We start from the raw sequence: 15,103 nt of genomic DNA on the forward strand, positions 1-15,103 counted from the left end.
GATCTGTTTCTGGAGAGTGCTCATTGTGTCAAGCAGATTTTTTGTTTATGAAGCGAGGATGCCATGAGGGTCCCAGTGATGGATTGGGACCTCACAGTATCACCATCCCTCTGCTAACCCAACATTGAGTGAGTAATATGCACAAACATCATTAGAGGTTTGCACTTACGAAACTAAAAAGTTTTATAATTGTAGATTTTTACCATTTATATCTTACTTTTAGTATAATCTTGAGGAAAAAATTGAGTAAATGCACAAAAGGAAAGACAAAAATAAAACTTCATAGCAATTGTCCATTATGCTCTTCATTTTTTTTTTCAGCCCATTGAGTTAACTGGTCGAATTCTTCCTCCTCCTAAGTTGCAGTTGAATGCCAGCAATGCTGTTGTGCCTTTCCAGGGACAGTGGAACATTAAAGATAAGGAATTTTTTCAAAGCAAGAATATTGAATTCTGGGCAGTTCTCAATTATTCAGAAAGATTATCTGACAACTTAGTGAGGTACATTACTATGATTTTGTAATGATTGATGTAGAAGTTTAGATTACTGTATTGAAATTTATTTGCCACCTTCCTATGAGATGTCATTAAACATTGACAAGTGGAGTACACGCATTCCCAAGTTTACGACAGTTTCGGCTTAGTATGTTCTGAGGTTATGATGCTTTTCAATTATATCCATCGGAAATTATTTCCAGGTTTATGACACATGTTCCAGGGTTACGACGCCGATCTGACAGAAGAAATGTGACTAAAAAGACTAAATAATCAATATTTGAAGTTTTTTTTTATGAACAATACAATAAAAATGCAGTTTACATAGTTTTTAATACACCAAAAGCATTGAAAGTAAGGTTTTCTTAGGATTTTATATGATCTTTGACAGTTGTGGCTTACATTTTTTGGTCTACAACGCGTTTCAAGAATGGAACTCCCCCTCATAAACTGGGGGGATTGCCTGTAATGTGCATTTCACAATAGCATCAAGTTTTACAGACGGTGCAACAAAATTGAAATCTAAAGACTCCTGGAATCAGTTAATATCATAGTTTTAAGCTTTAACATCATCATTAGGAACCGTTGTATAGGATATGAGACTGATGTGCACTAGGGTTCGAGATAAGATGAAACTAGTAGGAATGACAAAATACCTCTCCATTATTGGGACGATGTAGGTCAAGAGAAAGCTTGTGAAAGGAATGATTTTTGCATTGTGGTAGATGTTCAGAATGTGTGATATAGAATGTAATTAGAGCAATTGGAATTATTAAAAATTGAGTTTAGGTCAAGGGAGCAATATTCAATACTTCTATTCTTTTGGATGGGAAGATTAGGGAAGTTAGAGAAAGAGCTAAATTTGCAAAGTTATGTGATTATTAAATTTTTTAGATTCTTTTAGTATCTGCTGTGAATCCATAAGACATACCATCCAGTATCCAAGAATTCTCTTACAGTTTGTCTTGGCCAGCACATTGCCTTTGATTTGACGTACTGATACTATATATGTAGTATAAAAGGACTCCAGGCCAAAGCACTTAGCCAGTTTTCCAATCACTCTTCTCACCCAGATGTGGCAACAGCACATTGGTTGGCCAAGATACCCATTAATTGCAAGGTCTGGGAAAGAAAATCACACACCACAAAGTTCCTTGCCTTTTCATCAGGCAGTTACTGAAAATAGGTTTTTCCTTTGTCAAAACCTGTGTTTTGATAGCATAGCTACTGTTCATCCTCATAGAACACATGCAAAGGTTTTTGTTTTTCCTATCCCCATCCTCAAAGGAGGGGATAGAAAAAACAAGAACCTTTATGCATTTTTCTAGGGTTCTAATGGGGTATAGTATCATTGTGTTGTTCTTGTAATTAGGAACACTAAGACAATTCTTTGCCCATGAAGAGGAAATGGCTTGTTTGTGATAGGGTGTAAGAAACTAAGACCCCATGGGACATTTCCTGTGACATCTAGGTAAATGTGGAGTGCTCAGAACAGGCATAATTTCTTATCTGTACATCTGAGTTCCTGTTGGAGAGGGGATTTATTCTTGGCCTGAAATGAATAAGCTAGGAGAACAGTGATAGCTAGGTGTGTGGATGATGAAACATTGTCCTGTCTAAGAGAGCCAGGATGCCAAGGTGGCAAGAAAAGGTCACCTGTTGGAGCATTAAAGATCCACCGCTGTCCAGTTTTCCAATCAAGTTGACAGTGTACTCGGAACAAATGGAAAGATCTTTAGCTCTAAGCAAAGAAGTGGAAGCACTGATCAAGAAATAGGCAATAGAAGTAAAGAACTCAAACATGAAGGGGTTTTACAACAGGCTGTTGGTAGTCACCAAGTCTTCGGTGGGCTGGAGGCCCATTCTCGATGTCAGTGCCTTGAATTTTTTTTTTTTTTTTTATTGAAGACAAAGTTTCGCATGGTAACGAATCATTCAGAAATGTCAGCTCTCCAACCAGACAACTGGATGGTTATTCTTGACATGAAAAATGCATACTTCCATATCCTTATTCACCAGTTAGCCAGAATGTTTTTGAGGTTCATCTTCAAGGGAAGAATGTTTCAGTTCAGAGCCCTCTGTTTTGGACTATCAACTGCCCCTCAGGTTTTTACTCGGATTCTTGCTCTGCCAGGAAAATGGCTCCACCTAATGGGAATCAACATATCATTCTATCTAGACGACTGGCTCCTGAGATCCAAGTCAAGTTGTCAGTGTGTGGAGGACTTCGACAAGATGTTATGCCTTACTCAACAGTTAAGCATACTTATAAATCTCAAGAAATCACAAATGATACCGACTCAGAGGATTCCTTATTTAGGGATGGTTCTCAACTCTAGTTTTTCAGGCTTTTCTCTCCCCGAAGAGAGTAGTCATGCTTGAAGACAGGTCAAGAGTTAATGAATTGTCCATCTTGTTCAGCCCTAGAGTGGATGAGTTTAGTAGGGACACTTACATCAGTGGAGTCGTTTGTAACATTAGGCTGACTCCGCATGAGACCTCTTCAATACTCCTCAAAGCAAGCTGCCATCGAAATGAAAACCAAACTCGTTTGTTTTCCAATTACAGAGGAAATAAAGCTAGATCTTTGATGGTGGCTATCGGAGGAGAGGCTACAAGAAGGGATTTCTCTCGTTTGCCGCAATCAGGTTCTTCCTACCAAGTGGACTTTGAATGTGAGAGTTTGCCAAGATCTTTGGAGGTTATGGGGCAAACCATCTATAGTCCTTTTAGCCACCTCCAGGAACAATCATATACAGATCTTCTGCTCACCTGTTCCAGATCCGCAAGCTTGGAGCACAAATACGATGGATTTGACGGGACTCAACGTTTATGCCTTTCCTCCCTTCGGTCTCATAAGAGAAGCACTCAACAAGTTCATATCGCATCAGAACATGTCGATGACTCTTGTGGCCCCATTCTGGCCCAGGAAGGAATGGTTCCCGGATCTCCTCCGACTTCTTGTGGACTTCTCTAGGCTTCTTCCACAAAGTCGTTTTCTACTCAAACAACCCCACTTCAACGTTGAGGTACCATCAGGGGTTATCTGACAGGATTCAGAGACTCAGGAGCCTTGTCAGAGCAAAAGGATTTTCTTGCAAAGCAGCAGAAGCGATTAGAAGATGCAGAAGAGCTTCTTCTTGCAAATGATAACAGTCAAAGTGGAGGATTTTCAGGAGGTTGGTGCAGACAGAGTCACATCTCCTCTTCGACCTCTATAGGTCAAATAGTGGACTTTTTGCTAATTTAAGAGGTACTTGGAGACTGTCTCCATGTACTATAAGGGGCTATAGATATATGCTTTTCTCTGTGTTTAAATATAGAGGACTTGATTTGTCCACTAATCAGGACATCAGCGACTTAAGTCTTTCAAAACATTGAAGATTAAAAAGTCTGGGGATGTCACATGGAACCTACATTGTTTTGAAGTGGCTGTCAGGTCTGCAATTTGAACCATTATGTTTTTATTTGTTAGAAAATTTTATGAAGAAGGCACTGTTTTTAGTGGCATTAGCGACACCTAAAAGGGTGAGCAAAATTCAAGCCATCAGTAAGAGTGTGGGTTTCCCTCAAGACAATGCAGTGTGTGCTTTTGTAGGAGGCTTTCTTGCAAGGAACAAAAACCCGTCAAAGCCTTGGCCTCATTTTATAATCAAGAACCTTATGGACATTGTTGCAGGATCACAAGCTTTAAAAAACAAGCTGGCAAAATCCCCCCACATAAACTTAACCAATCCAGCTGCCAAACTCACCCTCAGTCACACTTTCCTCTTTACACTGGAATACATGCAGGACAATTGACTTACCTACACAAAGAAAAAAAAACACAAACACATGTACTCACCCAGCTGCAGATACTCAGGGCTATGCTGTGCTGTCCACTGGTCGAGGTTGCTGAGACAGTAACAACAACAAAGACAGCAACCAAGAACCACAACCCCACAACCCAACAACACAACACCCAAGGACCACAATCCCACAACACAACAAAAAACAAGGAATACAACCACAACAAAAGACCACTGCACAATCACCAACACAAAAAAAAAAACAACGCAAAAAGGCAACACACACACCCACTAACAACACCAAGAAATCACAACAGCTCACCAACAATAACCCTCAACAACTCACAACCACACCAAGAAACCACAACAGCTTCCAACAACAACAACTCACACATAACCCAACAGGAACTCATAAGCACAACAAATCCAACAGCACAGGCACAACAACTCCAAAGCAAACAATATCAACTTAACAACAACTAAACAACAAATCAATAAAACACAAAACTTAACTGACTTTCAATGCCTTCAATAGACTGCTGCCAACACTACTGACTATCACAGGCTCTCACCCAAGACTGACTGAAACACAGAAATCTAACAACTTACTCCAGCTGCACCAGTGGACAACCCAGAACTCACCAACAGCCAATTCAATCGTTAACCATCCAACCACCAATTACCTCTCTCTCTCTCTCTCTCTCTCTCTCTCTCTGATGTTGTCAAATGGAACTCCCATAACTCCTCCATAACATATTAGGATCAGAGGAGGAAGAGAGACTTCAGGTATTATCTTCATTGAACGGAGTAGATAAGAGGCGCCTCTAATTGCCTTTGGTGTTTGGTGAGAGACCCTTCTTGACTGCTCTCCAAAAATGCCTTTTTTTTTTTTTTTCCTTTTTTTTTTTTTTTCCTTAGAAGTCTCATTTTAGAAGCACACTTGCAAGTTCAAGAAGAGGTCCTCTCTATCCTAAAAGTTAAAGCTCATGAGATACGAGAGGTAGCAATGTCGTTAGTTTCCGGACATATTATGCATTTGTCCTCTGTCCTTCAGGCTACATACTGGAGATTGTAGTCAGTGTTAGTTGGGTCTGTTATCAGGGGCTGTCACTTTGTTGGGAAAGAAAGCATAGGGGGCCTTCTATTCCCTCTACCATCTCCTCGCCTTGTATATTTTAAGGGTTGTTGAGTCTTTGGGAAGCAGGGGGTATGAAGTACCCGGAGTAGCCTCCAGATTTTTATGGTCAAGGTGGTGGTTTTTAATTTTAGCATAGGTGATGGTTTGGTTTTTCTGGTCTTTGCCCAGGGCAAGGGCAGTATGTATGTTCTCTTTGTTAACCACCGGTGAACTTCCATGGTTACAAAGTTCCACTACATTAGGGACGAACCTGGCCTCTACTGCCATGTCTCCTAAAGGTGATGAGAGCTCCAACCAGAGGCAGTACCCACCTGCAGCTGTTCTCTCACTAGGTAAGGTTCAGCAAGCATTTTATTCAAGCAATCCTATTTTTCAAAGTCACTAACTTATTTGGTGCTTGGAAAGATAAACTGTCCATATTCCCTCCACCCTAGTATAAGGCAGTCCCCTGTTATCAGCGGACTTAGTTAATGGTGATCCGGTTTAATGGTGCTTGTCTAGCACCATAAAATTGGTGATTTATTGCGCCATAATGTGCTGAGTTTCGGTTAATAGAGTTCTGGCTCCATAACATACCTGACAGTGGCACCATTAACTGAAACTTAGCGCCATAAATGAACAAGTTTCGGTTAATGGCGGTTTTCACTTATCAGCACCCCGCTGAGAATGGAACCCCCGCTGGATGATAACTAGGGACTGCATGTAATGTGGAATCAGCTATGTAACTGTTTGGCAAGTCACTTATGTGAAAATGATATTTTTTTAGTAAAATAATGTTTCACATATACTTACCAAACAGTTGCATACTCAGAGCCATTCCTCCTCCCTACAGATGTACATTGCGGTATGACAGCAGAGCCGCTGGCAAATTTGAATTTTTGACTGCCGAGGTAGGAAGCTTTCAGCTATGTAACTGTTTGATAAGTATATGTGAAACATTATTTTTTTTATTATAAAAATGTAATTTTTATAATATACTTATATACTTACCAAGTAATTACTAAATCAGAGCCCGCCCTCCTCCCCTCTGTTTTCATGGACTTATTGCAATAATTAAGAATGGCATCATTGGCTTCATTCGATCACTACTTCCCATTGCAGGGCCTGTCACGCCTGCATTGCAACAGGCAGTTGTTCACAAAAGTTTTAATTTAGGTTTTCTGGAATGTAAGAATGCACATGATGTACCAGTGAAAGAAAATTGTTATTGTCAGGGTGGTGCACTAGAATTGGACTATCCATGATAATCTAATCTGATGAATTAGGTCACAGCAATAGGTATGTGGGAGAGCTTTTTAGGAAGCACAGCAGTTTGTTTCTCTTTTAATGCTCTTCAAGTCAAATAAGGGATTTTGACAAAGGAAAAATCTATTTCTGGGCGATGACCTGTGTCGCCCAGTGAAATGTTCCTTTAGCACTCATTTCTAAGTTATAAATATTGCTATAAATACCAGAGAAAAAAGCTATATGGTAATGCCAGAATATTCTGGCTCGCTCACCTTTATTTAAGGTGTCGGTATGGTACTGGGGCGAGCGATACCACTACCAGAGGTCTTCTGCCATTTAGTCTCTTCCTTTGTCAATTTCCCCTTTCAAATTAGGCACCATACCAGCGCCATCTACCGCCAACTACCGCTACTACTAGTGCCTCGATAGCCATTCCTGAAAATAGCACCCAAGCTTGGGGCTATAGGGTGAGGAAGCAAGGGGTGGGTTCACTGGGCGACACTGGTCATCGCCCAGAAATAGATTTTTCCTTTGTCAAAATCCCTTTTCTGGGCTAAACCTGTTTCGCTCCGTGAAATAGTAACAGAGAATTGTTCCCACAAGCTTGGATATACTCTTTATAAGACTACTGGAAGGGAGAAACTAACTCTAAGATAATTCTACCCTATTTAATAAATTGCTTAAATTTAAACAGATTTTAACAGTATCTTAAGTCTAGGTCCTTACTCTAGTAAATATATACTATTAGTGCAAACAATTACTGGTAAGGCCTGTGTGATTACTATGTTAACCCTCTTACGTGGATTAGACGTATTAAACGTCGAGTCAAAATGTCTCCCGTATGGCAATTGGACGTATTATATCTCAACTCAAAAAAGTTTTTTTTTAAATTCGCGGAAAAATACTTATAGGCCTACCAGCCGAATCTTTTGAATCACGCTCCTTGGGGGATGCTGGAAGTTCACGGATCAAGGCGTTGTTTTGTTTACAATCGTTACGCAGGCGCGCAAGCGCGAATTTCTTTCTTATCGCACTAAAAAGTATCAGTGACACATCTCAAAAATTATTTTGTCACTTTGACATAATTTTTGCTCCATTTTAAATTATCCGTTACATGGAGTATTATATATGAAAATGTGCGCAATTTTATGTAGAATACAACAAAAAATACTCATGATTGTAGCTTTTATCAGTTTTTAAATATTTTCATATAAATAATGATAAGTGCCAAAATTTCAACCTTTGGTCAACTTTGACTCTACCGAAATGGTCGAAAAACGCAATTGTAAGCTAAAACTCTTATATTCTAGTAATATACAATCATTTGCCTTCATTTTGCAACAAATTGGACGTCTCTAGCACAATATTTCGATTTGTGGTGAATTTATGAAAAAACTTTTTCCTTACATCCGTGCGGTAACTCTTCCGATAAATTTTTTTGTGCGATTGTGGTAATGTTTGCACCATTTTAAATTTGCTGTTACATAAAGTTTTATATATGAAAATGTGCGCAATTTCATGCACAATACAACTAAATACAACCCATGGTTGTAGCTTTTATCAGTTTTGAAATATTTTCATATAAATAACGATAAGTGCAAAAATTTCAACCTTCGGTCATTTTTGACTCTACTGAAATGGTCAAAAAACGCAATTGTAAGCTAAAACTCTTATATTCTAGTAATATTCAATCATTTACCTTCATTTTTCAACGAATTGGAAGTCTCTAGCACAATATTTTGATTTATGGTGAATTTATGAAAAAAAAAAAAATTTTCCTTACATCCGTGCGGTAACTTCCTAAAAAAATCAGAAATTTTTTCGTGCAATTGTCGAAATGTTTGCACCATTTAACCCTTTCATGTCCAACTGACGTAATAGTACGTAAAATTACTCTATTCCCTAACTATCCAACTGACGTAGCGGTACGTAAAATTTACCTAAATTTTTTGTACGTCTGGTAGGGGCATTTTTTTTTTTTTTTGGACAAGTAGCGATTTCCATAGGCTAGATCATACCTTGGACCGTGAATCTCGGGTATCAATACGCCAGCAAAGTAGTTTCTGTACTGCGCATGCTCAAATCCCTGTCGTAGTAAAATTCTCACAATGGTATCAGCTGATCGCACCTACACTTCCCTCTCAGTGACCCACGTGCGAGCTGTTTTTGACACAAGTGTTTGTTTACATGGATACGTCACACAAGAACAATAGTTTTCCAACATGCATTCGCATAGTTTTTATGGTAAAAGTAACGGAAAATGCGTTAGTGCATCCCACAAGAGATGATTAGAGTTTCGGCAGGGCTCTGAATCTCCAGAAGATGCCAAGATACGGAGGCTTCTAATGGACTATGACTTTTCTTGGAAGGCTCGTAGGATTAACCTAGCCATGGAACTACTTCGTCTGGATTAGGAGGAAGCAATTCCCCTGTTATGTATAGCTTTTGAGCTACGAACGATAATGTTGACAACGGCAACATTTTTTCTCGTTTCGATCAACTTATAATGTCAAAATGAAACTGTTGCTGTTACCAAAGACATTTTTCTTAACTCTCCCTTTATTCTTCAACTTTTCCTCTACATTTTCGTATATTTACAAAGTAATTTCTATGAAAAATAACCGAGATAGGGCTCTTCAAAAAACTGTTATTCTAGCGATAAATGTTGACAACGGTAAAAATTTTTTTTGTTTCAATCAACTTATAACATCAAAATGAAACTGTTGCCGTATCCAAAGCCATTTTTCTTGACCTTCCCTTTATTTTTCAATGTTTCCTCTACATTTTCGTATATTTACGAAGGAATTTCTATGAAAAATAACAGAGAGAGGGCTCATCAAAAAAGTTTTTTTTAATGATAATTCTTACCATGCGCCGGACAGAGCGCTCTGTTTCTTACCCTCTTTTCTATCAATTTTTTCACCGGCTGGACTTATTCGTTTTCCATTGCTTTATATATCGATATTTAGAGGATTTTGTTGGCTTTCTCATAAAAAATAATTCATTCGCCTAACTGTTATAGCATTTGACCTACAAACGATAATGTTAACGGTAACATTTTTTTCGTTTCGATCAACTTATAACGTCAAAATGAAACTGCTGACGTTACCAAAGCCGTTTTTCTTGACTTTCCCTTTATTTTTCAACGTTTCCTCTACATTTTCGTATATTTACAAAGGAATTTCAATGAAAAATAACCGAGATAGGGCTCTTCAAAAAAGTTTTTTTCTAGCGATAATTCTCACTATGCGCTGGGCAGAGCGCTCAGTTTCTTACCCTCTTTTCTATCAATTTTTTCACCGGCTGGACTTATTCATTTTCCATTGATTTATATGTTGATATTTAGAGAAATTTATTGGCTTTCTCATTAAAAATAATTCATTCGCCTGACTTTCATAGTTTTTGGGTTACGAACGAAAATATAAAAAAAGTAAAGATTTTTTTTTTTTTGTTAAATAACTCACATTTTTTTTGTATTTAGAGGGCTGGGACTCCTATTCTGATTATTCCACGATAAAATACTAGCATGTAGAAAAAAAAGGACAGCAAAATGAACGTTTTTGGCATAATATTTATATTTTTCTGAATTTTCAAAATAATTATTTTTACGCACTGTCGAGCGCTCCCAAACACCTCGGATATTGGGGGACACAGTGCTCAAAACTAAGCGGATGTGAAAGAGTTAAAATTAGCCGTTACATAAAGTTTTATATATGAAAATGTGCATAATTTCATGTAGAATACAACAATAAATGATTGAAGGTTGTAGCTTTTCTCTTTTTCGAAATATTTGCAATGTGAACAAATTCATGAAGAATACAAAAAAATATTTGAAGGTTGAAGCTTTTCTCATTTTCGCAATATTTGCATATAAAAAAAATATATATATAAAAATTTCGACATTCGGTCAAATTTAACTCGTCCGAAATGTTCAAAAACTGCAATTCTAAGCTAAAACTTTTACAGTATCGTAATATTCAATCATTTGTCTTCATTTTGAAACAAATTGGAAGTCTCTAGAACAATATTTAGATTTATGGTGAATTTTTGAAAAAAAAACATTTTTTTACGTCCGCGCGTTACGAATTCATGCATCATTTTGTGATAATATTTTTCTGTGTTGCTTTGATCGTTTTACAATGTGTTATATATCAAAATGATTGCAATGTAGTGTACAATACAACGAAAAAGAAAGTAACTCGTTAGCTTCAACCGTTTTTTCCACAGCTCAATTTGAATACAATTATGTATGAATTTTTTTTCTGCTACCAATATATCGCATTATTTACATAAGATAATGATATTTTTTTCATTTCTGATGGTTGCATACTAACCTTCAGGCAATGACAAAAAAAAAAGGAGCCAAAAATGAACTCTTAATCTTGAAAACTAAGCGCGCTGTGATTTTTTGAAAAAATTATTTTTTCCGCTTCCGCACTCACTCCAAACCCGCCTTGGCATATGGGAGACGTTTTGGTTTTTAGGGCTTAGGCGTAAGAGGGTTAACAACTAATACTATATATTTTACATGTATATAATTAGTAGTTAATTATAACCAGTACAAGAATGGTTCAATTATACAATCCAAGTGAAAAACCCAGAGATGAAGGCTAGAGACTAAGCGAGGCGGTTAGGAGAGAAAAGGAGCTAAAGAAGGACAAGGTCTTTATGACTAGGTATGTCAACATGACTAGGCTGTGTTAGGGGAAACATTCCCCCACTGCCACTGCTGAATTATTTAAGGGCTTTCAAGGATTTAAGGTAGTGGTGATTAAATACTTGAATTCCATCTTATACTATACTTCTTTAAGGTCATCAAAGTTCATGTGGTGGAAGTGAATTATTAAGGCAGCTACTGCTTGGACATCATGTACATGTGGAATTGATTCCGGTTAGCATATCTAAAATTATAGAATTGTTATTTTAATCACTTAAATGAGACTGTTCCACCATCTCTCGAATGAATAAAGGACCTGAAGTTTTATTTGAAGTTCTGTCTAAAATTGATCTCAAGTTCTGACTGGACATAGGGATAGATCCTGTGGAAGTGGGGCAATCTTCTAGGGGGCCTTCCTACTCTGAGGATCCTCATTTTTAGCCAAGAATTTGATCTGGAGATACTAGAACTTCTCTGGATGGAAGAAAAAGAAAATCAAAATGATTTTGTTCTAGCTAGCACAAGTTCTTGGAATCGATGAAATTATGAATCTGTTAATGTGGAACCAAACTGGAGTACCTTCTTGAAGCAGATTTGGTCGTGGTAATAACCCTAGCTTGTAGGCCCTTTCTAAACAGGGTCCTAAGGAACGTAACAGCCAGATTCGTATTCATCGTCATAACTATTGGGTCTTTTTTAGGAAAAAGGCTAGCTTGTTACTGTAGAATCATACTGCTTAGAAAAGGGAGTCGTAGGAACTAGGGGAGAGATTAGTCAGGACTGTCAAATCTCGTGACAATTGCTGAAACATTTCCGCATGGTTGCGGACCTCCCCGTAGACTTCCGTTGTCTGGTTCTAAGAACAAGGTGTTAATAGGATCCATATTGGCATCTTCTTGTGCCGTGAAATTCATGAATTCCATAAAGTTAGGACACTCCTAAACCTTGAGGAAGCGTCCGCCACCCTTGTTATACTAATCGTGTCAGTCTGGGGTTGGGGTCCGTCTGAGGCGGAGTCCCAATTCCCCTAGTAACGGGTCACAATTGCTCTCGAGTCCGTTGGGGATTAACAGCCCAATCCGTCCTTAGAAGGATGGGAGTTAGTCTAGAACTTGCCTTAGTAGATTTATTGGAGGGAAAAAATAAATCCTCTGCCAGATGTTCCAACCTATCTGGCATCCGTGGCCTGGGCCATGGGGTCCAGATTGAGGGCACATGAAATATTGCAATTTGTGGTTGGATTCTGTGGCAATAATTCTACTAGGAGATCTGTATTCTGTTGGCTGATCCATCTAAATGACCTGTTGTCTAAGGACTATTCCAACTGTAGCCTTCCGTTGGCTTTTAGTAGAGTCCCTGTTACTGACGCGAAGAGTGAACCTAGAACTCTTCCTGGTTCCTCCGGGATGCTTGTCTGCCTTGAGGAACTGTCTCGCAGCCTTGCTATTTACATTCTTTTTTCCCCTGTGGGATCAAAAGTTGTGTGATTTGAGGTCCCATTGTTTACTAAACACTGAAACCGTGGTGTCGGAGTGTGTAGGGATTCCTTGTGATTTGGAATCCTAGGAATTCCAGAAATATATCACTTATAGTTGCCTTGAGACATTCCTTGACGTTTATAGTTCAGATGAGCCAGTCGTCTAGGAGATTACTAGGCTTATCCCTTGGGTTTTCAGTTATTGCACTACTGTATCCGCTATCTTGTAAATATTGTGGGCGCTCTGATAAGCCCAAATAGCCTTACTTGAAGGCGTAAGCCTGTTGCCTAGTCTGAAGCCTAGGAAAAGGCGGAAGTGACTTGCTACCGGAACGGGATAGTAAGTATCTATAAGATTTATAGGTATTGTGACGGCCCCACGGGGAAGTAAGGTCCGTACCTGCGAAAACAGTTAGCATATGGAACTTGTCGTATTGAATATATGAGTTTCAATGAGACAAGTCTAATATTACTCTTGGATTGATTAAATCTTCGTGGAATCGCTGGGGAAGCATCCCTGAAATTCTAAGTATTTGCACCTGTAATTAATTTCTTCTACAGAAAGTCTTAGGTGTCCTTTATCTCATCCGGCATTTGGATGTTGATAAATTTTGGTTGATGGAGAAGGGCCCTTCTCCCTACTCCCGACCTCTTGATACTATGCTGTTCAATCAAGTGCTGATTCCCAGCGGTTCTTGAATAAGCACCGCTTTCCTTCTACCTGAGGAGTCTCACTGGTTCGCCAAAGGTCGGTTGCGCCGGCTTCCTGTGAAGTCTCTTCCTTGCCGGGAGTTCTTCCGCCCGCTCTACGGAAAGTTGCTCTGGCTCGGCTACCTCTTGTGAACCTGTTGTATCTGTGACATACACCTGGTTCTTATCGGAGGCCTTATGGCCGGGGAAGAGGTAAAGAAGCCGAGCTTTGGTGCTGCTGAGAGGGCTGGTTCTACAGCAGCACGGACTGTTGTGGCTGACCATTTGAGGTGGATGGTTGACCTAGCTGGCCTACTGGAACAGCTTGTACCACTGTTTGAGGTTAAGTCGTCTAGGAAGACTAGAACCCCTTTGCTCTCTTCATACCCATGGGCTGTGTTCCCGAGGATGCAAATCTCCTCTTGGGGATCAAGCCCCAGCAAACTCGCAAGCTCTGGTTGACCTCAGCTGCTTCGCCCGGGATTCTGTTCACTACGGTCTCAGGGAACAAGTTTGCTCCCCTGACCTAAGCTTTGATGAGTCTATTAGGTTCATGGTGAATAGACGCATCGGCCAAGACGTGCTTTCTGCAGTTCTTCCTGGCTATTGCAAAGTCATATACATCGCACCGTAAGGTGTGAAGCAATGACTTGTCCGGATCTTGAACCATGGTTCGTCTGTATAGACCGAGGTTGTCATTTCCGCTTTAGTGGCGGAATTGATAGACCTAGTCAAGCGACTTCTGGCTTCATACTTCGCCTTTACCAGTGCTTCTGGGAGTCTGGGTAAAAGCTCGCTGAAGAGCGTTGTAGCACAATTTTAGTTCAATATGCCTACCAAGAATGTCGCCGGGGCATCTACCCCGCACTCCATTCCTCCCAGATTGACCACGGATGGTAAATACGTCTCTCTCATATAATGTATAGATTTGTCCATTGCTGTTGTCTGAAGTGTAATCTCTACTACTTTAGAGGTACACGGAATGGGCGTGTCGTCTAGCACCACAAAAATCGTGAAGGGATTATTGTGGCGTGTCAGTTTGGTATTTGTGCATTCCCAATCTGCCAGGGTTTGAACCTAGGCTGATTGAGCTTGGTCTCTGGGGTAGATGGCCATTTCCTTAGACGTTTTGTCTTCACAGATCAGTGCGTTCTCAATCAGACGTGCATAGCCTGAACAAGGGAAGTGGAAACCTGGTGAAAGGGACTCAAAGTCCTCTATTGGCCGGGTTCCCTTCCCCGCCGTCAATCGTCAGATGCCTCTGAGAAGAGGGCATGTGCTGGTAACCACCAAGGATTACTGATTTGAAGGGACACAATTGGATGTGTCTGGTACTGCCCGGAGTTGTTGTGGCTTTCCGGGTTGGAGGACTCCATACTTCGAGGTCTCCTAGATCTTCAGTCCTGCTACTAACGACTGAATAGGCTGACCTGACGTTTTCATGTTCGAGAACAACTGAGTTGTAATGTTATTTAGAATTGGGCTGAGTCAGGTTACCCATCTCCTGCCTCAGGAAGTTGGAAAACATGTTGGGTTAAACCCGGGATCCTAGGATCTGGGTTTAGATGCCTTTGTCTTCGATGCCTGCCTGGGTGTGGCAGATTTTGTCGTGTTCGTCACCAGTTTGGTGGC

At 39.7% G+C, this 15,103-nt stretch overlaps 1 protein-coding gene across 2 annotated transcripts in view; it reads left to right on the forward strand.

Moving 5' to 3' along the window:
- The window catches only part of LOC135221697 (protein argonaute-3-like), a 699,537-nt gene that overhangs the window by 403,874 nt on the left and 280,560 nt on the right, over positions 1–15,103 (forward strand). For both annotated transcript variants that reach the window (XM_064259435.1, XM_064259437.1), the window contains one exon: positions 322–500. In XM_064259435.1, the coding sequence (XP_064115505.1) occupies positions 322–500 (179 nt within the window). The remainder of the gene's footprint in view (positions 1–321; positions 501–15,103) is intronic.

This window comes from Macrobrachium nipponense, chromosome 3, assembly GCF_015104395.2.
Source record: "Macrobrachium nipponense isolate FS-2020 chromosome 3, ASM1510439v2, whole genome shotgun sequence".
In the NCBI taxonomy this organism is placed as follows: domain Eukaryota; kingdom Metazoa; phylum Arthropoda; class Malacostraca; order Decapoda; family Palaemonidae; genus Macrobrachium; species Macrobrachium nipponense.